Source organism: Zosterops lateralis, assembly GCF_965231275.1.
Source record: "Zosterops lateralis genome assembly, chromosome: 4".
NCBI classification, from domain to species: Eukaryota; Metazoa; Chordata; class Aves; order Passeriformes; family Zosteropidae; genus Zosterops; species Zosterops lateralis.
Genome location: NC_139765.1, coordinates 3,514,086 through 3,534,282, shown reverse-complemented (window position 1 = coordinate 3,534,282; position 20,197 = coordinate 3,514,086). Strand labels below are relative to the sequence as shown.

Below are 20,197 nucleotides of genomic sequence, written 5' to 3'. Positions count from 1 at the left end.
TTCTCAGCCTTTTCATTGAGTTGGGACTGTTGCATTCATCAGCTTCAAGAAAATCTTTCTTTTAAAGGGACTGTACAGTTGAAGCAGTTTAAGTTAAATATGATAATGGATTGTGGGAAAATAATAATTAGGCCAAAAACAAGTGGTTAAAAGGTTATCTGAGTGCTATTGCTGAATGAATTCCTCATGCTGAGAAATGAAATCTAGTAAAATTACTGGAAACCAGATCTGAACATTCGTATTTAAATTTTCTCATCTCTTCAGGATAGAATTTTTTTTGCAGTGAGATCATTATCTCATCTCCATGATACAGATATGGAATGACACTACTGAAGTAGCATAAAATTTATGTGAAATCAGAACACTCCAATTAAGCCCACAATTTCACTGCATAATGTCACAACACTGTGGCATCACACAGGAAGGAGTTTGACATCCCAAACTGTATCAGCCAATTCCATCTCCTCTGTCACAATAGAAAGCAGTAAACTTGAAAAGACTCCATAAGTATTTTGGTAGTTACAGAAGTCCTACCTACCCTTGGCATCCTCTTAGGTGTGAGATGCTTAGTAGTAATTGAGTAATGTTTTACACATTTTAAATATTCACAGAAAAATAAAATAACATCCTCACTTGGGTTCTGAAGTACAACAGAGAAAGTTTAGCATCAGCCAAAGGTATTTCCAGGGGTGGACAGAATAGAAGGGGAGGTGCTGAGGAGCTGTAGATAATGTTCTAAACACAATCCTTATTTTGTGCAAAGTGGCAACAGGATTTCTAAGTAGCAGATTTAGTGTAATTCATTGCTCTGAACTGAAAGAAAGCACTTTCCAAAAATAAAAATGAAAAAAAATATATAGACAGGATGTTGCCCATCTTCAGTAGTTTATGCCCCAGAGAACTACTTAAAATACCTGCAGAACAACTATCTCTGTACACTTTTGGTGCTTTTAACAGAACTGGGAAAAGAGACTCTGAAGTAAGATGCCATTGCTTTCACCTTGGAAAATGAACTCCCAATGTATATTTCGGATGTTGAAAAACAAGTAACTCCCCAAAGTCAAGGAGGAACAAGCAGGTAATAGAGCTGAAGATCCTGAGCTGACCTATTTCTTATTCTCAGTTGTTATTATTAAACAAAAAGCCACATGTCATAAATAATCCTCCTATGGGGTAGCAGAAGATCTTCTAAGTAAGCTAAAATTTCTGTGAGATGATGGCATATTATGGGATACCAGACATTAATGAAATCATCAACAAGTTACATGATAATGCTGAAGGCAGGACCATAAATGGTAACAATGTCAGACAATTATTTTCAGTGAGAGCTGAGGTCAGGAATCTACCACATCATTACTTTTATTGTCTCTGTCCCCTAATGAGACCATGATGAAAACAACCACAGTAGTCATTTCATCAGCAAAGTGCTAAAACATGTCTCTATGACCTTGGTTTTTATAATGATGTTTCCCTGAACAGTTCAAGAAAAGAACTAGAAATTAGACACAGATTTTCATTATTTGCAAGATACCAGATATATCTTGGCTGTTTAAGTCTCAAAAGCTGAGTAGATCAAGAAGCATTGAAATTTGTGTCACTACACTCTTCACTGAGACATGAGACAATGCTGATGTCAATCAGAAAACAATTTTCAGGAACTTGAAAGGTTTTTGGGGAAATTACATGATCAACACTGTCAGAAATAAATATGCACAGACACTTCCAATTCACTGCAGAGAAAAGCTGTACCTCTGAGGAGAGTTTGAAATCCACTCAGAAAGTTTCTCAGAAATTTGCAATGCAGAGAAGATAAAACCAGCTGGAAGACATGAAATGGCAGGAATATGACATGTCACTGGAACACAATTGGAAACACTGCTAATGTTAATCCACATGATCCCAAAACAGAACAAGGGAGGCACATTGCCTCAAACAACTTAAAAATTAATTTAATCAGCACACAAGACTATGCAGACCTCACAGAGCAGCAGAGGAATAATTGGTTGGAACTTGGCACCCATCATAATATACAGGAAGGTGAAAAAGATGTGTAAAAAGTGGTTATGTGTGGAAATCAGCTACTCACTTCACTTCCCAATGGGGTTATCTGTTTCCTGCTGTTTCTGTGCAATGGGATCCTTTACTTGGGCTCTACAAGAATCTCACAGGTGGAATGACTGAGGAGACAGAACTATTGACAGTAAACGTTGAAGGCAGTGATGGGAAGGTGTTTGCACAGCAAAAATGACTGTGGGGCTCCAATCTGGAGAGGGAACAAGCTCCACACCCACAATTTTCCTCCGTGAAGAACTGGTGCTCTGGTACATCAGGGTGGAATTTATGCACTAAGTCATCCCAGTTAAGGAAATTGTGTGTTTTAAGGAGCTGATCACATCCCTGAGCTGAGTTCTGCTGAGCACACTGCACACAGCCTGCCTCCTCCTGTCTGCTGGAAATCACAGCTGGCACGTGGGAAAGGAAACTGCAGTAGAGCTTCATCAGGAATTACAGAAAAATTAATTAAGCAGTCATTAGCTATATTCTGCGTTGATTAGCGATACAGACTTTAGTCACTCACGCAGAGGAGGGGGAGGGAGGGTAATTTTCTGTTGCATTCACAGGCTTTGGGAAGTGGTGAGTCACAGCGAGCTGCAAGAACCCAGCACCTGTTACCTGCTCATCCCTAGCACAGCCTCACCAAAATCCTTCTGAAGGAATTGGGAGTGGAAGGCAGCCAGAGATCAGCCTTTCCCTCACCAAAAACCTCCCAAACTTCTGGAGTTAACAGCAGCCAGAAGAAACACCTGCCTAATTTGCATTTTAAGGCATTTTAAAGAAGATTACATGATGGACTGAGAGTTGACTCAATTTTTTTTTTTTTTTAATTCACTGAAACCTCTCAGAGCACAACAAAAACAGGCATCCCAATTAAAAAGAGCCACAGTGTTTGCACGAACAACAAAAAGACAAAAATGGGGTTTTGTGTTACAAATATTACCCTAATTGAGATGGTATTGAAAAATAAAAAAGAAGCTGGTTTTCAGCCTCAGATTAATTCTTCCTGTATTTTCCTTGGCAATACATAAAGCAAAAGTAGAAATACCTGAAACACTCCAACAATCCAATACTTGGATGCAAGGGGCAGGTTTTGAAGGAGTTGGAGACAAATGAGATAATAAGAAAAAAAACCACCTTATTAAGCATTAGGATGGTGAGGAATAATCCCTGTCTTCCCATTCTGACTCTTAATCTTCCAGTGTTTATTGCACTAATAAATTTCAGTTGTGAGGGCAACAGCTGCATCAGTTCCTCAGTTAAATTTTTTTCCCTTTATTCTAGTTAAATAAGTGCAAATGTGGTCTGGAATGTTTAAAAAAAAAATGAGTAAAAAAGAGCTAGGGGATTGTCTGGCTTTGTCTTTCTCAGAGACTGCTGGAATTAGTGCTGTTGTTTCTGTGGGAGTCTGTGAGTCCTCAGAAGGTTGTGGTGTGTTTATCTGCGCAGAGCTCGGGTGAGCCACTCAGCTCCTGGTGCTTCCATCTGACAGAGGAAACGGAAAACTTGTCTGGGTACAGAGGGCCACACTGAAAATATTTGGCAGTGCTGCTGCTGTTGTAATTCGTGTAAAATTTTGGTTTGGGTGGCAGTACAGCTCCCTCCCCAGTGCTCTGCTGATAGAGAATATCCTAGAACTGTTTGAAACACCCAGTGGCACAACAAGTAACTCTCCCCACCATCAATTTTCCCCACACTAAACACACAAAAGGAATTCTGGAGTACACCGAGAGGAGAGGAATTATAAATTCCCCAATTAGAAACAGGGAATCGTTGTCTCACAAGTAGTGTGAGAGTTTGCTAGAGGGAAACACCACCTTCCCTAAGGCCTGCAGCAGGAAAAATCCCAATGACAGATGGGAAACATCCAGCAAGAGCTGCAGAGCTTGTCTGACTTCTGGAAAGTTTGTCAGACTGAGGAGTTTAAGAAGCTCAAGGCTAAGAGAACATTAAAAGGCAATTTGAGCTCAGTCTGTAAATTCTTCATGGCAAGGAGATTTCAGATAGCAGAGGACTGTACAAAGACAGCAAAATATCCAATACCTGGAAGATCTAATTATACAAATCTTTACTGGTGATAAAGAGCAGGATAAGCTCAGTCAATTTAGCCATCTAAAAGTCCTGTACCTACTAGTTCTCCTCACTAACACATTGAAAGAGGCATTTCCAGAGGGTTATTCATTCCACCTATCTTAAAATGGATGAAACTGCTTGGAAGCCTGGCTTGATTAATTTTTCTGACATTATGCTGGAAGATGAGTCTATAAGAAGTCATTTATCCAGCTGAAAGTTGCCAGTGGGACTCATCTCCTCCAAAATGTGCATTTCTTTTAATGTTGGCAGTTGATCAAGGAAACGTCTTGAGATGCAGCAGAACACCCATTACTAGTGATTTTAAAATTGGCAAGGGAGCTTGTGGAACATAAGCAACAGTGGGAAGAATGGGAAGCTATGCCTGCACAAGTGGCCAAACTGAGGACCCTAAGAGAACAGCTCTGCGAAATTCAGATTTATCTGGAGAATGGGTGAGGCTGCACACCCAGAAGATTTACACCGACATCAGTTTTCTTAGAATCGTTAGGCTGGAGAAGACCCTTAAGGTCATTGAGTCCAACCATTCCACCAGCACTGTCAACCCCTGCCCCAAGTGCCACATCCTTTGCCACATGGCTTTGAAATCCCTCCACTGCCCTGGGTAGCCTCTGCCAGTGCTTGACAGCTCTTTTAGTGAAGAAATTTCTCCTAATATCCAACCTAAACCTCCCCTGGGGTGACTTGAGGCTGTTTCCTCTTACCCTATCAACTTGTTATCTGGGAGAGGAAACTGTCCCCCACCTGTTTCCAGCTTTCTTCCAGAGAGTGGTAAAGAGCAACAAGGTCCACCTGAGCTTTTTTTACTCCAGGCTGGGCCCTCCCAGCTCTCTCAGCCCCTCCTGCTGCTCCAGCCCCTTAATGTCTGTCTTGTGAGAGCCCAGAATCTGACACAGGATTCAAGTTGTGTCCCCAGCAGTGCCCAGCCCAGGGGACAGTCACTGCCCTGGCCCTGCTGCCCCCCCATGGCTGGCACAGCCCAGGTGCCATTGGCCTCTTGCCCCCCTGGGCTCCTGTGCAGCCCTGTGCTGTCCCCAGCACCTTTCCCAGGGCCTTTCCCAGCTTTGCAGCCCCTCTGGCCCAGCCTGAAGCTGCAGGGGAGCTGGTCTGACCCAAGCATCCCGTTTTCCCAGCATGGCAAACTCATCGCGCTCACTGAGCAGTCAGAAAACACAAACCAACAGCTGCACATCAAAACTCTCTCAGTGCTTTTCTCCACTTGTATCACCCTCTGCCATTCAGGACTGCAGGGGACAAACATGTGGCCTTCTTCCTTCCCCACCTCTTCCAATAAATGCCTGATTATGCAGCTGCTGTATAATAGCTGCTGATGCCAGTGGGGCTGTGCAGTGATTGCATAATCACTCCAGAGAATGGGAATCTCTGGGCAAAGCCTCATCCTGGCACCACCTGCCCAGTCCTCATCTCTCAGGTTCTCTGGGCTCAGAGACCCAGTGGTGGTAGCAGCAGTGAAGAGATGAAAATTATTTTTGTATGTAACTGGCTTCCAACTTTTTATGTGGAAATGCTGTGGGATGATAGTGGACACGAGAGCATCCAGCAGTGGGGTCTGTTACAGTGTGTGCATGTAAAAGCTGGTGTGGAATTAATAATTAATCATCCTGAATCCTTACAGCCTTTCTGCTTTTCCTCTAATGTTAAGGTGCACACATGATAGCTGCAGTTATCACTGGGCAGCTCTAAAAGGCTTAAACTTCAGTCATTAAAAAATGAACATCCAACAGATCCACAGTGTGAAATGTGCACACAGATGCAAAAAGAAAAAAAGGGCAAATAATGAAGAGTAACATAGAACAAAACAAGAATAACCCACCAGCTGGCAGTCATAATGGTACACAACAAAAAAAATCTCTAAGCTTCATAAATTATCATTCAAACCATGCCATAGCAAGTGGAATTCCTCAGTCCTGTGCCACCAACCAAGCACTGTTTTTTCTTTCTCTGTGACTCAAGAAATGCTGCTCTGCAGGGATCATACACTGTCACTGAGCCATGCACAAGGTTCCTGTTGCAGCCACAGGACATTTGATGGCCCAGCACACCCATATCTGGATGCAGCTGTGAGACAATTTAAAAATAATAAACCAGTCACCGTTCCAGCACTGGCGTCAAAACACGTTTCTGTGTAAAACCAGCCACAGCTCAGAAAACCACAGAGGAGAAATTGTTTTCTTGCCTTTTGCACTCTGCTGAAATTGCCCACAGTCCTTGGCCCCTTCTCTTTCCCCATGTCACAGCACACCTCAATTTCTCCTATCACTTTTTTACATGGGAGGAAAGAGGGAAGAAGCATTTCTGCATAAAATTGCTTTTCTAACATCACTCCCAGTATGTGGTGCTGTAACCAATGGTGGTGTTGTGGGTGCTGCCCTTCTGCTCCCAACTGCAAAGAACCAAAGTTAAAAATTATTTATTGCTTGGATGATTGTGTGCAATGAGACATACACTGGATCTGCAACAGGAAGCCAAACAGGATTAAATTTCAAAGGCTTTACTCCTGTTGATTTTAGCTATTGATACTTTTGTTAATGTTAAAAGGCTGTTCTGTTTTTTTTTTTTTTTTTTAAGTATCTGCAGAAACTTATTTTAAAAGAAGTAGTTTAAATTTTCCTGCTGCTAGAGAAGCCACACAAATTCAGTTGTGAAAAGAAAAACATACACAGAAAGAACAGTTGCAGGAAACAGGACTGGTTTCATCCTACAATGAAAGCTCTCAACACTGTAATTACTACATATTTTCTCTTGAGCTCTGACTCAGAAGACTAGCCCTCTTAATACTGAAAAGTGGGAGCAGAAAATAAAGCTCTTGGTAAAAGGAATAACTATTTCAAAAAAATACTTTTTCTCATGTGTCATTAATATGCATTTTATTTCCAGAAATGACAAAATCTCCTGTATTGTGCAGAGGTAAATAAAAAAAGCTAATTTAACTTGGAGTAAATACACAGCTCTGGGCTAAACCACAGGTTTGGTGCTCAAAACTCAAGTGCTGAAACTGATTCCTCCCTCCTAAACTAGATGGTTGTGCAGCTGGAGCAATTTGAGCCTCTGGCAAGGCAGAGGGAAGCAGCACATGCATCTTGTCTCAGAAGATTATTCCTGCTCAGGGGAGAGAGATGGAAATGGAAGAAAGAAAGAGGAGGGGCGTAACTTCCTGAGTCAAATGAAGTGCAGAGGCTGAGGAGCAGTTCCAGCACCCAGAGGGGCTCCCTGGTTGTTGGAGGGCACACAGGAATTGGGCACCTTCCTCCTCCTCTCTCTCCACTGTTGTGTCCCCATGTCCCTGCAGCACCCACCCTCCTGCCAGGGCAGCAAGAGCCTGGAGTATTTATTGGTGACCCAGCTGGGATCCAGTTTAAGCAATACACTCATTTAATCTGCCTTGTAAAGCAGCATTGTCACCTTCTTTCAAACCAATCTGGGAGAAACTCTTGTCCTGCATCTAACATAAGTCCCCTGAAATCTCAGTGGCTTTTAGTTTTCCCGACTTTTGTGGGCCTTGAAAGAAGTCAGCTCCTCAAAGCTCTGCAAATGGTACCAGAGCATTCCAATCTAATATTTGGCTGACACCTTTTCCCTTGCAGTGTGTTTCAGCAGTTCAATTTCCACAAAAACTGTTGTGTTTTAGCCTCCCTCAGATATCAGGACAGGCTAGGCAGCGATTTTAATAGATTGAATTTTGCTGGTGCCAAGATTTTAGGGCAAAAAGAGCAGGACATTCACCTGATGTAGGCTGGCCTGAGCTGTTGTTTAACTCAGTAGGTTATTCTTGAATTTTACACAGAAATGAAGCTACACCTGTTTAAAAAATGTCAGATATTATATAGAGGAACTGTGGGCCAGATGAATAGATACATAAATAAACACATCCATTCCTTACATCTGGCCACATTTCTCCTCTACTCACTAACTTTTCTGTCCAATTAATGCCAAGGTACAAACCACATTGTCCTGCATAACTGAGTTTCATTTACCCTCAGCTGTAACTTGCAAAGACCTGTTACAACACTTAGAATTGACCATCCCCATAAATAAAGATTCTCTGAGCTGTACTGAGTACAGCTTGCACAGCCAGCCTTTTAAATTATGTCCTTCATTTATAAATAAATTGATTGAAAAGAAATTAAAAGTTACCAGACTGCTCTATAAGTGCTCTTCTTTCTGTGTCAAGAAATACTGTTCAACCAAAGTTTTGGTGTTCGTGGGTTTTCAAAATATCCCTGTCAGTATTTTTGGTGCATTAGGAGCAGGGGAGGGCAGTGTCTTTATAAGCTGCATCATAAATCACATACCAAGTTTTATTACTTTTTTTTTCTTAAACCTCACTTTCAATTTCTGGAGGATCTATTAAAGTCACATTGTCAGTCAGCACAAAAGGAGGCCTTTTTCCCCTATCCTGTACCTGAATTTTAACACAGAAGGGCACACTCTTGTGCAGCCTCCTGTAGTTTCCACTGTGCTCTCCTGTACCTGAGGTGAATGGTTTGGCACTGCTGTGTAAGAGCTCAGCACACATGGAGAATATTTGAGTGCCTGAGGTATGTCAGAACCACTCTCTAGGAACAGATTTTGAAAGCTGGTGACACCAGCTTTTGGGAAATTGGGATAGAGCTGAAACCAGAGATAGCTCAGTCCTTACCACTGATGCAGAAATAATTCAAGCTCACAGATTTTTTTTAAGGGCTTTTACAGCAGTACCAAGAAAAAAATTGAGTATCAAGCTCTGCTCCAGAGAGTGCTCATATATTACTCCAGCCACAGGGACATGCAGCATCTCTTGGCAGGTCATGAGCCTCAGGGATTCACCTTTCCTGCCACTGAGTTTGTGAAATAGGGGAAAAAAAATAAATCCAGGACTGGAATTCCAGGATAGAAATCTGCTGCTCTTTCCAGAGGTGGCTGTGTTTGAGGAAATACCCTACAGGCTTTGGGTTTTCCATCAGAATCTTTTAGGATGTTACAGGATGTTCATCAAATCTGGTCATGAGTAAACATGAGGGAAACCAGAACAAGGAGATTACAGAAACCCTTCCACTTAGGGATACTGGATGGTAAAACAGAGTTGCATGTATTTACATAGGAAATTGGATATTTGCAGGTGGCAGTGTGAGAGTGAGGATGATGTTAAGAGAAATCTGTACTAGTGCAGCACATTTTTATATTTCAGTTTTTGGGGCCAGTGGGGCTTCTCATTTCCTAAGTTAGGCTTGGGACTCTGAGGTTCCTGCACTATTGGGGTTTTTTTTGGAGCCTGTCTGAGGAGCAATAATGTAGCTCTGGAAAGTTGCTTTCTGTTGACAATAAAGGACCCTGAGGTGACTCTCTAGAAATTAACTCATCTTCCCATTCTGATGTCTGCTGTTAGGTGAGATGAAACTCACTTGGAGTATCATTAAATTAAAACTACTTGGAGTAGCCATTAAATTATACTACACACAGCAATAAATCTCCTTTCCAGAGGAACACCCTTGGACCTTAAAGAAGCAGAGAAAAAAAAAAAAAAAAAAAAAAAAAAAAAACAAAAAAAAAAAACACTCTCTTGCCTCTAGCAATAGTCCCTCTGTTTTTAAATACCTTCCTTTATGACAGGAGTGCAATTAAAGCTATTTGGTCACTCCAGTTATATGAAAAAGATGTGAAAGTGAGTACAGTCTCAAGTGGAATAATAAGTCTGGAGTTCCTCCCATGACATCCACATTCAGCTTGGCCTTATGATGCATTGGGGTCTTGAAAAGACTCAAAAGCAGCTCAAACTGTTTACGTAACAAAACCAGAGCTGGGAGTTTTTTGTGAATCACACAAACAAATTTTGGTTCAGGTGTATCTGCTGTTAAAGGACTGCCACATATTAGCAGGAAAAGTAATCAACAGGATGAATTTCAGCCTCAGGTGCCACATCTGATTCAGGCAGCCCAATAGTGGCATGAGAGTTTCATAAATATCTGCAGAATTAGTAAGTCCAGCTAATTTTCAGTTTTACTTGTAACTGGCCATCCACTCTTTTAAGACACTTTGGAAGGCCTGGGGTGTTTTGAGTATTTTTCTGAAATGATCTTAGGAGGAAGAAAACATTTCAGATCATGAAAAGTCAGACTGCAGCTCTTCAGTGAGGAAAACCACAGCTTTTCAGTGATCATCTTTCAGTTTATATCCTCAAACCTTCATCTGTTCATCCATTCAAAACTTGTAAATCAAACTTCGAGTGCTTCATATTTCCATTTAAAATAAAAACAAACCTCAGAAGTTCTCCTGGATGTTTTTACTTTCCAGAACAGTGTTCAGGAGTATCAACCAATTCAGGAACTACCAAATGAAAAACACTGCTACTAATTGAAAAATACTTGACTTTCAGGAGCATAGGATTACTTCAGAAACCATTATTTACAGTAAGTAATGTTTATTTATGTTAGCAACCCAATTGGTTTCACATTCACTGCTCTTTGCAAGTGAGTATTGTAAAATACGCCTATTAGTAAAAAAATAGAGAAAATTATATCCTGTTGTGGTTTCATTCCTCTCCCACCCAATTCAGCTGATGGGACAAAAGATGTATCTAATTTGCACAATTATAGAAATTCCAGAGACTCTACAGGAAACCAGTTTCCCTCTTAGCTTTGGTCTGCTGGCCAGGCAGCCGAATGAACAACAAAAGTTGAGCCAGCTGCTGTTTTAACACCCACAGGTCAGGGGAAGGAGCTGGAGGAGGCCAGTCCTTGCCTGCAGCAGCTCTCCAGTCTCACTCCAAGTGACAAATCTCCTCCTGCACCCATCTGTAGGACAGACCTTGGATCCAAGCAGATCCTAAGCCCCACTTCCCAAAAGAGCAGCCAGATCTTTGGTTGTGTGACCATAGTGCTGTAACTAAAACCAGTTCCTGACTGGCTGCAATTTTTTCCCCACTGTCATGGTTTGAAAGCAAAACGAGTGAGAAGCTCCAAGTCAGAGATACAATTTAATAAGAAGAAAGGTAAAAAGGTAAAATAAAATAAAATAAAATAAATGCAACTATACAAAAGACCACTGACAGAGTCAGAATACAACCTGAGCAGGGTGGTGGGAGCAGTCCAGATCACAGCACTGCCCTAGACACAAGTCCAAACCAGTGTGAAGCCCAAATACATCCTATAGGCAAAAAGTTCCTCTAAAAACCATCTCTGGACTCAACATTAGCAACAAAAAGTCACAGAATCAAATTTAAAAGTAATTTTAAAGAGGCAAACAAAGCCCCTCCACTGGTGCGATAACCCACTCATAACTCATGAGTGAGTGCACACCAGTGGGAGGTACACAGCTGTTAATTAGAAAGTCTTAGTATTGGTTTCAGATTTATCTGGCAAATAAGCTTTAAATCTTTGAAGTTCTTGTCTGTCCCTGTGACACAGAGAGCAGCCCTGAACCACCAACCTTCCTCTGCAGGACCAGCAGGTACCTGCCTGACATTTGCCAGCAGCTCTCTGTGCCCAAGCCAGCCTGTCCCTTGGCAACACAGGATCTTCCCAAAGTGTCTAAAGTTCCTCCAAAACCAGGGAGCAGCTCTCAGAAGTGATATGATATATAATATATAATATGATATGATGTGTGTGCAGTTTGGGTTATATCCCCTGAGCCCTTATGGGAGTTACACAAGCTTAAACAAGTCTGTAAGAGGTGAGAGTCTTAACAAATATGGGTAAACAATTTAAAAAGCAGACTTACCAACACTCAGAACAAGCTATTCAGTTGGAAACCTCTTCAAAATTATGCTGCTTCACAAGTTGTTTCTTTTCTAGTAATGCATGTAAACAGTCAGTGCTCCATGTCAGACACTGCTGACAGCAATCACCTTTTAATACATGATGCCCTAAGGTGATAATTAGCTCCCATTACACGGACAAGCGATTCAGCTGGTGGAAAGTCAGCACATGCCTGTTTGTCACCCTGCATCTCCTGGGTGGAAGGGAGAACAGCCTGGCAGGTGACATTCACACCTTGTGTCTGCCCTCACAGACACTGTGCTGATGATGTTGTGAGCAGATAGGCTGCTGTAAGCATAAAGCAAGGGAAATTTAAATAATCCAAATGCTTTCTTCACACCTGCAAAACAACATTGTTAACTCTGCTGAATCAGGCATGTATTGCACATTTATTCCCTTTAAACCTTAACACCACCCTGAGGTATTTGCTTTCAAACATTCTGACATTTCTCTCATTTTTTTTTTTGCAGAATTGTCAGGTGCAGTAGGAACAGCACTGGAGTTGGAATTTCAGCCTGTTTTTCAAGTTGAACATTTCCAGTACCTGACACTTGTTTAAACTCTTAAGCACCAGATATCTGTCTTCCCTGAGCCAGCTATTATTTAGAAATATCAGCAGTGGCTATCAGTGATGGTGGTCATTTTACACAGTGCCTGTGACAAAATTGATTTGCAACCACTTAAAGGTCCTCCTCTCATCTGAACCTCATGCAGGTGTCAGGATGCATTTCACAGCTAGACCAGAGGAGAATTTGTGATCCATCAAAAGTGAAATAGTTCTGCCTGGAGATGAAAATAGAGGTAATCCCAATGCTCCTTTAGGGTAAGATGGCAGCACCCAGGGGTACTGCTTAATGCTGGGTTGTTCCTTGTCCATTTAGAAAGTCCTGAACATTCAGTCTCTTGGGTACTGAGCCAGCCTGAAACAAATTTTTCAATTTTTCTTGTTGTTTAAGTTTCCTCTGCATTGGAAAAACCTGAATCATGCAGTTATTTTGATGTTCTCAAAGTGAGAGGGGAAAAAAAAAGGAAAAAAAATATGAGCCCCACCAAAAAAATCTGAGATTTTCCACTTTCTTTCATGCAAACAAGATGGCCAAATTGAGATTGAACCAGCAGCATTCATTCTGGAATTTTGTAACTTTTAAGAATTAGTGTTGGTAACCCAAGCAACCTTTCAGTATATATTTTGGATGTAATGTTACATGCCCTGTATAACACAGCCATAGGAGTCTACAGATGCCAAACTGTGAAAATTATTTCCCTGCTCTTTGGCAGACTTCACAGGCAGAGGGATTAGATTATATTCTATTTCTTTCTGGTTTGAAATACATTTAGACAACTGAATGGCTTTTCATTTAGTGCTTGTCCTGCAATTAATTTCTTGTGTCCTTCCTTTCAATCTGGTGAGGCTTTTACAAAGTCTGGTGCATTGTGCTTTGTCCTCCCTCATCCTTCCTTTGCTGGGGAAGGATTTCCAGCAATTCCAGCATTCCTATTTCCTGTAACAATCGGTGTAGCCACCAAGAGTGGCTTTTTCATTGCAGAAAGCTGTTGGTTAGCCTGGCATCCCACCTCTGCCTGTGACCAGAGAGAGCAAAAGCTTTTCTTCCCAATCCCACTGACCAGACTGGAAGGCACTGCAGAAGAACCTCAACAGACGCAGATCACAGCAGCCCTGCTCAGATCAGTGTAGTGCTGTTCTATGCCAGAGTAAAACCTGAGTTTAATCAGCAGTTGGAGACACTGGTTTCTTTCGTGTGAGCTTTGTGTGAGCCACAAAACTTGTGTCAAGTCATGGGTCCAGGGTGTATCTGAGGTCTGAAGTGACTGTGCTGATTGAAGGCACTTTTATGTCAACACCAACTTTAACCAGAGGCCTTCTGATGGTGAATGTGGCAACTGTTTACCTCATTTGTTAGAAAAATGGCAGAAATCTCTGGAAAAACTTGCCTCCAGAGGCTCTGAATCATTCCTTCATTACTAACGGATGGCATTTCATTCCAGCAGAGCTGAGCCACCAAACAGTTACTGCTGTCAGAGAGGAGGAGGTCTTTTAGTTGGCTGCTGCCTTGTCAGGCAATGGAAACCACAGAATCACAGAATGATTTGGGTTGGAAAGGAGAGCTTAGAGCTTACCCAGTTCCACCCCCTGCATGGGCAGGGACACCTTCCACTTGTCCCAGGTTGCTCAGAGCCCCATCCAGCCTGGCCTTGGACACTTCCAGGGATGGGGCAGCCACAGCTGCTCTGAGAAACCTGTGCCAGGGTAAAGAGTTTCTTCCCAATATCTGATCTGAAATTCCCTTCCCATTGATGTGGCTTGAGTGTTCATTGAGCAGCAGTGACAGCCTGGCATGTTGTACAGTGACAACAACCTCTGCCAGGGAAAAGGAGCAACCTGGGCCAGCTCCAGAGCACAGGCTTCAACTCTAAGTGCATTAAAACCCTGTAGAAGTGACCAGAAGTGACAAACAAAGGGTTTCTGTTGCCAAGCACGCTGTGTTGGGAGACTGGAATATAACACTTCTGCAAGTGGAAATTAGCATTTGTCTTTCTTAGGAAAATGCAGGTATTTTTACAGCATCCTGCTATTGCAAAATTATCTGAAGCAGTGCCTCTCAACCTTACTGATCCATCCCCCAGTTAATCAATCAATCAATCAATCAATCACACACCCTACCTCATTTTTTGTAGGGAAAGGGGAACTTCTAGCCTAGCAACTGTCCTGTCAGGGTTTGGTTTCAGGGAGAAGCTTGTGGATTTGGCCCAGACTCATCCAGCCTGGAAAATGCAGGGTTTCCTACTTGCTGGAAGAGGCTTTCAGAGCTGAGTGTGTTGCTGGCTCTGCTGTCCACATCCTCCCACTCATTCTCCCATAGCTTTAAACAGATGAGAGGAGCTGGCAGGAAATCCAGGCTACTCACAGGAGGGATGTTGGAGCTTCTGTGCTGCAGACAAATATTAATGAACTTCACTGTGGTCTTTGGGTCCAGTAACTCTAGTAACTCTCACCTTGATGACACTCTTGATTTTACATTAACCTGCAAAAGGACCTGGCCAGCAGCAACTTTGGGACATTCAGGTAGAGGAAAAGAGTAAATAAAACCCCATTTAAAATTGCACTCTGTCCTGGGACACACCAATGCCTGCTCTATCTGCTTCATCTCTTAACATTTATTTAAAAGCAAAAATAAATAAATAAACTGCATCCTGTCAAACAGTCCAGTGATTTAAATTATGCAGATAGATTAGTAAAGCATTTCACAGTAGGGGAAGCACACGTGGCAATCTACAAAAGAGTGAGAAGAAATAACTGCAAGCCATGGTATGCACTCACAGTCTTCAGTTTCTCTCTCCCCAGGCGTTTTTTTAATTAGTTATAGCTAAGTCTCCTGAGACTCTCTTCTAGATAGGAACAACTCATTTTAAACTTCATCTGTGTGTGCAGACCTTACAAGAGGCAGGTTTGCATGTTGTGTTAATATGCATTTCTACCAGTATCAAAAAAGGACAGTGACAGAACAAAACAGCTTTTTTTTTGTAATTCTAACATGGATAAGGCTATGTAGGCTATTTGATTATTAGAAAGAAATTAGCTGTCAAACCTTGGCAGGTCTCTGAGTTTTGGGTGAAGGCTTCAACTCTCAGAGTTGTAAGAAAATTGCATATTTCTGTCTGGAGGTTCTCCCTGGTGGACAGTACTGTGAAAAATGCCTCAATCTGAAATTAAGGTAACACTGTTGAGCTTAGGTATGGCTCAAATGGCTGCATAGTGCACTTTGCACTCATTACCTTCTTGCACAAACAGATTTATTTCTCTAATTTGTTACTATGATCAGTGATCTTAGTCTGCCTCAAAACATTCCCTAGCCGGACCTGCAGCCCAGTGCTCTGCAGCCTGCCACAGCTGTCTGTGGATGGATCACACAGTCAGTGGCACACTCTGCACAAGATTTAAAGCAGCTGTAATGTCCAGAAAGCTGAGAGCAGAAAGCTTAGTAAGACTTAAAACACTTCTGTGAGGAAAACACAGAAATATATTATTTACCCACATGTATGTGTGGAAATAGAAACGCATTTTCTCATCATAGGAAAGGAATAGGAGTCAAAGCAGGCAAGAGCAGTTTAATATGAACAAGCTTAGCCTCCCACTCTGGCTATGCAGAATCAAAAAAGAAAAGGAGAATTCAGCCATCCATAGCACACACAGGGTCACACCAGACCAAACAGAACTAACAAGGGAAGGTAGAGACCTCTTAACACTTCCTCTTTCTTCCTCATGCTTCTCTTTCCTCTTTCTTGCCTCCACAAATTAAATCTGCAGCTGAGAATACTGGAAGTTTTTCTTTACAGGAAATAACTTCAGTGTTGGGTGCTTCTGAAACATTATGGAAACCATTTGTGCTTTGTGTCTTCCAGAAAATAATATTGATGTGCCTCAAGATGGGAGAGGTAAGACCAGACTTCAAGGAGCAGCTTTCAAGAAAATCAACTAAATTACAAGAGCTGAAAAAAATACGGAAAAGCAGGAGAGAGCAGGACTACAAGAGGAGGACTGAGCAAGTCACCTGAAGACAGACACCATTCAAACAACTTCTACAGGCAAATGATACAGAAAGAGTCTCCAGGAGAAAGTAGTTGTAAGCAATATTTTAATTCTAGACTGACACTGTTATCTCTGAAAGGAAGCATCATATTTGTGAAAATGCTCAGTAGGAAGAAAATTAAGTTGCTCTGGCAAATCCACACAAAGTCGGGAAACGACCACAAGACAAACCTTTGGTAGATAACTTTTCTTTGCCTCCCCATCCATCAATTGCCATTTGAGCCTAATCTCAGCCTAAGTGTCAGAATCCTGAATGTGAGTTTTTCCAAAGTTCTCTGGTGAACATTTAGTCACAATAGGGTAGATGCTGGCAATCCACATCACTGTTAAAGCACATTGTCCTATGCATTGCAAAGGTAAGCAGAGCCCTGTCATTGAGTCAGACTGCAGGGTAGCAATCACTCCAACCATAATGCACATTTTTAGATCACTGGCAATGATTCTGCTAAGACATTTGAGCCCACCTTAAATTCAGGTTCTTGAAGAGGGCAACTTTATTAGGATGCAACACCATTCCACCCCCACTCTCCTTGAAGCTGAAAGAGAAACAGAAAAAAAAAAAAAAAACAACCCCAACAAACTGTGTATTTCAAAAGCAATAATGCCACTGTCCCCTTGCTTTACAAGGCAATAGAATATCCAATTCCCTCAGCCACTGACTGGCTGCAGAGTTTACCCCATGCAAGTCTCAGAATCCATTTGTAAGGCAGGAAGACAATGACTCTGCCACAGCAGCGTGTGGGGCACTTGATCCCTGGGTTGCAATAGGTTGATGTGACTGTCCCTGGGTTATTTTAAAATCATAGAGTGTCAGTCACACGAGCAAATCCTGTGAAATTCATTTATTTAAGATATTTGCATGGAGAACCTGGAAATCAGAGGAGTTCATTTGGAAATCATAACACAAAGCCACGATAATGGCAGTTTAATCCGTCACATCTAATATTTTGTCCTGCAAATCTCAGTAACTTTAAAACAACCATGTAACATTTTACCGTGTAACCATAACATGAGGAACACCTTGTTAATGAATAATCAAATGTTCCTTTTGTACCTCTTTGGGTGAATGAATTTTAGTTTTCTGTTGAGCTCAAAGGGGACACTCTTCTCAGTGACCTGAGTCAGTTCATGGCTGCTGGAGTTCAGGATGGTACTTGACTAAAACCATGAAGGAATAAACAGTGTTGGATGACCCAACAAGGCTGGAAACCACAGGAGTGGAAGCCCAGTCTTCAAATAAATCCCAAATTGAGTAGCACACCAACATACATTCCCCTTTTCTCAGTAAACCAACAACTAAACCTGCTGGGTATCACTGAGCAAGGGCAGGCAGTGCCTGAGAGAACAAATTCACAGGTGGGAGTGCCACCCTGCAGGCATTAAACGCCATCCTGTCCCCAGGAAAGCCTGAAGCCTGCCCCAAATTCACTCATCACAGAATCTCCTGCACACCCCTCATAGCTTGTGGAGACCTCAGGGGGCTGCCAAAGTACACCTGGGGTGTTCAACCTGTGTCACACCCGAAGAATTCTCCAAGAAAAGCAAAGGAAACTGATTAGCTGGAGGTGATGCCAGCATTATGCCTCCTCCACCCTTCCTCATTGGCTCCAAGATCCATAATCCCTGCAGACACCCCCCCAAAAATACCCACAGTAACCAGTGTGGTGCTGTGCAGTGACTGCCTGGCCCTTTAACCTTCCCGCAGCACCTACTTTCATTGTGAGGTGATGACTGCCACAGAGAGCTTTGGAAACAGCTTATGTTCATAAAGGAATTTGTATTAGATACTGGTTTGTGTGACTTACTGTATTTTGTAAGGGTTTTTTTCCCTTTGGGAATTGTGCGTTATTAATGAGCAGTTTTATGCTTTACTTCTAGTACACGTATACCTTGTAATGGATGTGCTTTTTTTTTTGTTTGTTTTCTTTTATTCTCTATACAGAGCCAGTTAATATAAGGTAGATACTCTCTGGCTGAAATTCTGATTTTGCCTACCAATTAATTTATGGATAAATCCATGTCGTAGCTGGTGAACAATTTTTCATCAATTGTGTTGTTACACTCACCTGATAGTCTCTCTACTTGGGCAGAATAAAAGATCCTGGATAAGACTAATGCTAGTTGGGCCTTAAATTAAAGGGAAATAGTGCACTACGTTTTTCCCTACCACCATTTCTTCTCAGCCCTTCTTCTTTGGTGTTGGGACACTGGAGAAAAGCCACCTCTGTAGCTGTGCTTTGATATCCCCCTGCATTTACTTGATCAAAATTCTGGTGGACCAGATAAAATGCAATGAACTTTTCAGTTATTTCTGCACAGAGACCGGTTCAAGTGCAATCCTTCTCTAAAAGAAACTTTCTGAATTAAAATAATTGTGTTTTCCTCTATGTCCATCCTGATATGTTTGGAAAATTAAGGGATCTGAAATTAATACTTACAAACATTACACCCCCTATGTGACAATGGCAGCTGTCTCTCTCAGTGGCTAATAGTGACCTTCCTGCTCCAGAAGCCTCTTCCCCTGTCCAAATAATTTCCTCTCTTCTGTTTCACTGGGAACTGTGTCCAACTTCTTAGTAATTGCTGTGTATAACATAGGACATAAAGAGATAAGTTATAAAGCTTGTGCAGGACTTGGTGTTGTAATTTAACAATCTTTCGTGCCTGGTTATGGATTTTACAAAAAAAACAGAGTGAAAACAATCTGGCCTCTTAATGTATAATTCAGCATATTGTAGCAGCTATTTTAGACACCTGGTTTTTATAGTTTTACTACAGCTGTGATTTCTGTATGAGGACTGTCCACTTGAAGAAGAGGTGAAGTTAAAATGATTTCATAAATACAGTTCTATTCCACCACCTGTGATTGTGTGTGGAAAATAAAGCAACAAAAACAAAACCTCAACCACTGGTTGGGAAGAAAGACCTTTTCTCAGCCTCAAAAGTTCTCTTCTGTAAGACAGGCACTTCTTCTAGTCCTCCTTTTACAAAAGTAGTAAATTACTAAGAAGATAATACATATAGAGTACAATAGTCTATTTTCATAGTCAGCAGACTATTTTAGGCTAATTAAGCTAACTAGAAATTCTAGGGTTGCAGTGATTTCTCTTTATTGATGATGATGATACTGTTTACATAACACTTGATGTTTGAAATCAATACGTGCCAGTGTCCAGTGATTTGCTAATCTAGTTTCTGGTCTAATCCTGTCCTATTTTTTGCAGCATTCTCTGACTTCATACTATGAATCATGTTGTCTTTCTAAAGTGATTGCCAAGTAAACCAAAAAATGTGTTTTACACTGCTATTGCACTGCTCTCGTCTTTATATACAGTAGTTTTTATAAAGATGTCCTTAGGTTTTAATAAATGAGTGTAACGTAAACCAATCTCTGTAATAAAACTTGCTTTAGTGTTTCAAAGGCTGTCTGGAATAGCTGCAGAGATTTGAGCTTACAAGTATTTCAAAAGCTTGGAAATTCGTGGCTTCCTTTCCATCTGCAGGAAATCCCCAGAACTCCACAATCTGTACAAGAGTAAAATGAAAAAGAAAGATTATTGAACCAAAGAATGGATTTAGAGATGGGAGGAAGGGGCCAAGGCCCCAAGAAGCCAAACCACACCACAAAAAAACAACCCACTAAAGCCATTGCATAAATCAATACGTGTTCCATTTAGTTTGCATCACA

General features: G+C 41.6%; 1 protein-coding gene across 1 annotated transcript in view; it reads left to right on the top strand.

The window, feature by feature from the left end:
* The window catches only part of SHISAL1 (shisa like 1), a 69,050-nt gene extending 49,162 nt beyond the window's left edge, over positions 1–19,888 (top strand). The window contains exon 5 of the mRNA XM_083860550.1: positions 16,323–19,888. Within this exon, the coding sequence (XP_083716676.1) occupies position 16,323 (1 nt within the window). The 3' untranslated portion in view covers positions 16,324–19,888. The remainder of the gene's footprint in view (positions 1–16,322) is intronic.
* Positions 19,889–20,197: the final 309 nt, after the last annotated feature.